Raw genomic sequence first — 5,339 nt, 5'->3', positions numbered from 1 at the left:
CTTGTGCTTCGGCAACCTGAGCTTGTGCTGTTTGAAGTTGAGCAGCTTGGGCTGCTTGGTTTGCTATCAATGTCTCGACTATAGCAGAAAGGCGGTCAACCTGAGCTTTCAATTCTCGTTTCTCGTTATCTATTATCTCCATTCTTCTTTTATAGTTGGCTCTTGTGTTGTAATTATGCGTCAGCTTGAAATGGATCTTGGCGGCGGGAAGCAACTGTTAGAAGACTGGACCAAGACAGACAACCCGTATGCACGTGATGCATGGATATGCAAAATGAATGATTTTCCAAGGAACTCTAAGTGAAGGAAAAGATAGAATTGCAAACATTTTTGATAACAAAACAAAATTTTTCATTTTAAGCATTTTTATCAAAATATACAAAGTTATCAACCCAAAATACAACCAAGAAAACCATTTAAGGACATGTGTCATCAGGACGAGCATAAACAAGTAGGAGTTGTCCTTCAAGTCTCTCAATTCTTTCTTCATAGGCCTTCTGCATAAAAGCTTTCTCCTTCACCAAACTGTCTACAAGACCTTTCCATGCACCTGAGGACTGCGGAATCTGGGAGTAATCTGTTGTGCCAGAGGAAAATAAATCCTCTTGCACCCTTGGACGTTTACCTGCACGATCTTCTCCACTCTGCTCCTTTAACTGTCTCTGAAGTTCTTCATTTTCCATTTCGAGTACCTGGGCCTTATCCTTCCAAGCGTCTCTCTCTTTCTCGACCTTCTCCAAGGTGGCTTGGAGTTCTTCTTTGTTATCTAGCGGAAGGTAGGGGGTCTTGAACGGAGCGGGTTTGATAGGATCATGATGTGGGTATGGAATTTTCAACTGTATAGCTCTGGCTCTGATCCACTGGAGGTACGGCTCATAGGAGGTACAATCTTTCTTACCCAATTCAAGTCTCCCTTTGCGACAAACACGATGCCAAGCTCTTACTACTCTCTCTTTCATGGTAGGGTCCTCCTCGTTATCCCTCAAGAAAATACCTTCTAAAAGAATGTTAGGAGGCTTGTCCTTCATAGGGTAACCGAGTTGTCTCCTAGCAAGTACTGGATTATAAGAAATGATTCCCTTTGTGCCCATGAGGGGCACATTGGGGAACTCCCCGCAACTATCAATGATCTTCACATCGTCTAAAACTCTACTATACCATGCAATATCTGACTGGGTAAGAGACATAATCCTATGTGACCACTGAAGTCCTGACTTGCGATCCCAAAAAGTAGCTGACTTAGGAAGATGAGAGACAAACCATTTGTAGAGTAACGGTATACAGCAGACTATGGTTCCTCCTCCTTTCAAAGTACGGTAATGGATGGAATGATAGGTGTCTCCGAGCAAAGTTGGAACAGGATTACCACTTAGGAAGATGCGTATAGCATATGAATCCACAAAACCTTCAATATTAGGAAATAGTAACAAATCGTAGATCAACAAGGCGAACAGATGCTCCACAATAATATCACAACCTTGACTGGCAAAATAAGAAACCTTCCCCATTAAGAACTTGGCAGTGAAACCTGGAAGTCCTCCTTTGGTGGTGAAGTTATTCTTGAATTCTGACTTCTTCATGTACAACACTTTTGCAAGAGAACTGTGCTCGGGTAACTTTTCTGAACCAGAGAAAGGTACTGTATCAGCAACTGGGATGTGAAGCAACTGGGCATACTCTTCCAATGTAGGCATGAGTTGATAGTCTGGGAATATGAAACAGTGATAGACTGGATCATAGAACTGTACTAATGTCTGCAATAACCCTTCTTCCATCCTAAGTGTCAATAAAGATATAAGTGCCCCATATCTGTCTCTGAAACCAATAGGATCTGCGATCGAAGAAACCAGTTTCTTTAGTTCATCTATCTTTGGATTGATGAGATTGTACTTTTTCACACTTCTCTGTCCAAAATCCATGTTTCCTGTAATATTTGCAATCCTTACTTTAAGTTCCTTGGAAAAAGGTTGAAATGATGGGAATGAATGCATGTCATGCATGAATGCAACAAACACAAACATGGTCAAACAATACAAGGCTCAAAGTTCATCACCAGCATGGAGTTTAGGACAACGCCCCAAGATAAGTTCTAAGGTTCACCTGCCAAACGGGTTCTAAAAGTTCCCAAGGTTATGGATCCTTCTTTGGATAATACCGGGTTAAGCAACTGCTCGCTTTCCAATATTATTCTCAAAAGAATCTCGCTTGAGTGTGATATCGCGTATCAACCAAACCAGACTTTTGGTCCGAAGTGGTCACTGCATCACATCCTAAGTAAGGCCAAGATGGGGTAAAGGTAAACTAAGGTCCTTGGCTTCACGGGCCCGTCGAAAGCAACAATGCCTCACAAATGACTTGTTTAGCACTATCACCCTCAAAGAGGCCTCCACCAAGCGGACAAAGGCTCAAGTCAACTCGGTAAGGATTGTCTCCTATAAAGTCAACCTGAATTATCATCCATCCTATCTCAAATGTGCCCCAAATCCGGGTATAGGATTTATCACAAGTATCCCCCAAAACCCAAAATAACAAACATTACAAACAATACAATTTAGCAAATATCCACAAAGCAAACATATAAACAAGCAAAGATAGGCTAAACCCTCAAATAAGTTTAATCATTGTGTCCCCAGCAGAGTCGCCATTCTGTCGCGGCGGGACTTTTCACGAGATTAACTATTGATTGAACTTAACCCGTTTGAAAAATATTTTAAATGCAAGAGTCGCCACCGTCTTTTATTTTATCCAAAAAGAGGAAGGGAAAAATAACGATAAATCCCTTTAGAGTTACGGGTTCGGGGGTTGGTTATGCAAAGGGAAGGTATTAGCACCCTCTACATCTGTGGTACTCCACAGGAACCTTTTTGCTTATGTTTATGTGAATGCTTTTCTTTTTTCGCTTTGATCGTTTGATTGGGGAGATGAGAAAAGAACTTGATTTTATTGCTTTTGGACTCGATAAAGTCGTAGACTTCATGCCTACGTATCTCCAAGGCGCAATGGAGAAATCAGAATCCACGTAGTTCTCCCAAAAGAAAAGGGGAAAGTCTGTTTTGTTGATTTTAGATTTGAACGAGCCTAGACCCTAAAGAAATAAATAAATGGGCTCATTACAGGAAAGCCCAAGAGTAAGCTTATGAGTGTGTGAAAAGGGTTTCTTAAACGGCGACCGTTGGAATCGCATCGGGTTTCTCTTTTTGGATTTTTCGATTTTTTAACATAAAACGTGAACAATACGATTAAATACACAATACAGAAAATAAAAAATGCGAGAAAGTAAATTATTACAACACAGTTAGCTATGAATAGTTAGTATTACGAATGGTTAGTGGAGTTAATCGAGCTGAAACTGAAACGAAACGGTTAGTAACAACATAAACAAATATAAAAAAACAATATAAACATTTACTTTAGACAAAATAAACATTTGATATAAATAAACATTTAATTAAAATAAATATTTAAACAAATAATTAATTTAACTAACATTTAAATAAAACATATATGCAAAATAATAATAAAAGATAAACAATATTTAGTAAACAAAAGTAATATATATATATATATATATATATATATATATATATATATATATATATATATATATATATATATATATATATATATATATATATATATATATATATTTAGACAATAAATATATAGTAGACAAAAATAATATATATGTACATTTAGACAAATAATATATAATAGACAAAAATAATATATATATATATATATATATATATATATATATATATATATATATATATATATATATATATATATATATATATATATATATATATATATATATATATATATATATATATATATATATATATATATATATATATATATATATATATATATTTATTTATTTAGATATATAATAGACAAAAATAATATATATATATATATATATATATATATATATATATATATATATATATATATATATATATATATATATATATTTAGATAAATAATATATTAAAACACATGTCGGTAAGCCGGAACTTTGCCGATTTCAGAGATAAGTGAAGAATATTACCTTGTGTGAAGAGGATGAACTTCTGATCGTCCAAATGATCGACCGAAAGCTGGAAACCGTCACCGACGCAGTGCTGGCTGCCTTCGTGAGTACCTGACTTCAACGTCGCTTTTGATCGGTGAAACGACGTCGGAATGAAATGAACCTTGGATATTTGTGACCTGGACTCAACGAACTTCAAAGATATGAAATCGGTTTTGTGTTTCGGTGAATAATCGGAACGATTTTGGGTTACCGAAAATGAAGAACAAGTGAAATACGGTAACCTTTTGGAAAAATATTTCTTTTCAATTCTCTGTTTCTCTCACCACACGTTTTTTCCTTACTGATCCACTTCCTCCCTTTTTCTTACTAACCACATCTATATATATATATATTTAGATTACTTAAACAATAAGAAACCTAAAAAATATCTAACATAAATTAATAATATATATTTAGATTACTTAAACAATAAGAAACCTAAAAAATATCTAACATAAATTAATAATATATATTCAGATTACTTAAACAATAAGAAACCTAAAAAATATCTAACATAAATTAATAATATATATTTAGATTACTTAAACAATAAGAAACCTAAAAAAATATCTAACATAAATTAATAATATAATTTATATATTATATAATAATAATAATAATAATAAACTAATATAATATTAATCCTAATTAAATAAACTAATTAACAACTAAACACAATTAATATTAAGCACAAATAATATTAAACGGCACACGATTAAAATACGATAAAATCGAGCGACACGAACGCGATAAAAACGATGACAATTTGCACAGCAAAACAGACAAATTGATAAAACCAATAAACCAGTAAACCGGTAAACCAGTAAAATCAACAACACGACTCAAAAAGACTCGATTAAATCACACGGCACAACACGTAATTAAATAAACAACCCTAGGCAATAATAAAATCAACACGACATCACGAAAACGCTGACAAACACAATCACAAATAATCGGACAATACGAAAACTCTAATATATTCGAAATACAGTCAAAATACCGACAAACAAACAATTAAATAGATAAAAACGCACAAAACCTAATCGAAGAGATGCCACGCACAAAAGAGATAAGCGAGATAAATACGAGGCAACGATATCGGCCAGGTTTTGCTAAAACAACGAAATACAACATGGTAAGCAACGAAAACACACAAAACCTAATCAAACCAGTTGTCACGCGAAGTTTAAGAAATTGAGATGAATACGAGACAACGAGATTAATCAAGATGTGGTCAACAAAGCCAAAGTCAAATTTT

The 5,339-nt window shown here is 34.3% G+C and overlaps 1 protein-coding gene across 1 annotated transcript; it reads right to left on the bottom strand.

The window, feature by feature from the left end:
* Positions 1-205: 205 nt before the first annotated feature.
* On the bottom strand, positions 206-4,374 carry LOC127129267 (uncharacterized). Its single transcript, XM_051058503.1, has 2 exons — positions 4,055-4,374; positions 206-1,924 (listed from the first exon to the last, which is right to left on the bottom strand). The coding sequence occupies exon 2, from the start codon at positions 1,917-1,919 to the stop codon at positions 417-419; it is 1,503 nt and encodes a 500-aa protein (XP_050914460.1). The 5' UTR covers positions 1,920-1,924; positions 4,055-4,374; the 3' UTR covers positions 206-416.
* Between the last annotated feature and the right edge of the window lie 965 nt (positions 4,375-5,339).

This window comes from Lathyrus oleraceus, chromosome 3, assembly GCF_024323335.1.
Source record: "Lathyrus oleraceus cultivar Zhongwan6 chromosome 3, CAAS_Psat_ZW6_1.0, whole genome shotgun sequence".
NCBI lineage: Eukaryota > Viridiplantae > Streptophyta > Magnoliopsida > Fabales > Fabaceae > Lathyrus > Lathyrus oleraceus.
Note: the sequence above shows the minus strand (reverse complement) of the source record. Positions and strands in the feature narration are given on the sequence as shown.

Coding starts and splice junctions, on each gene's coding strand:
- LOC127129267 (XM_051058503.1), bottom strand. CDS start 1,919: ATGGATTTTGGACAGAGAAGTGTGAAAAAGTACAATCTCATCAATCCA.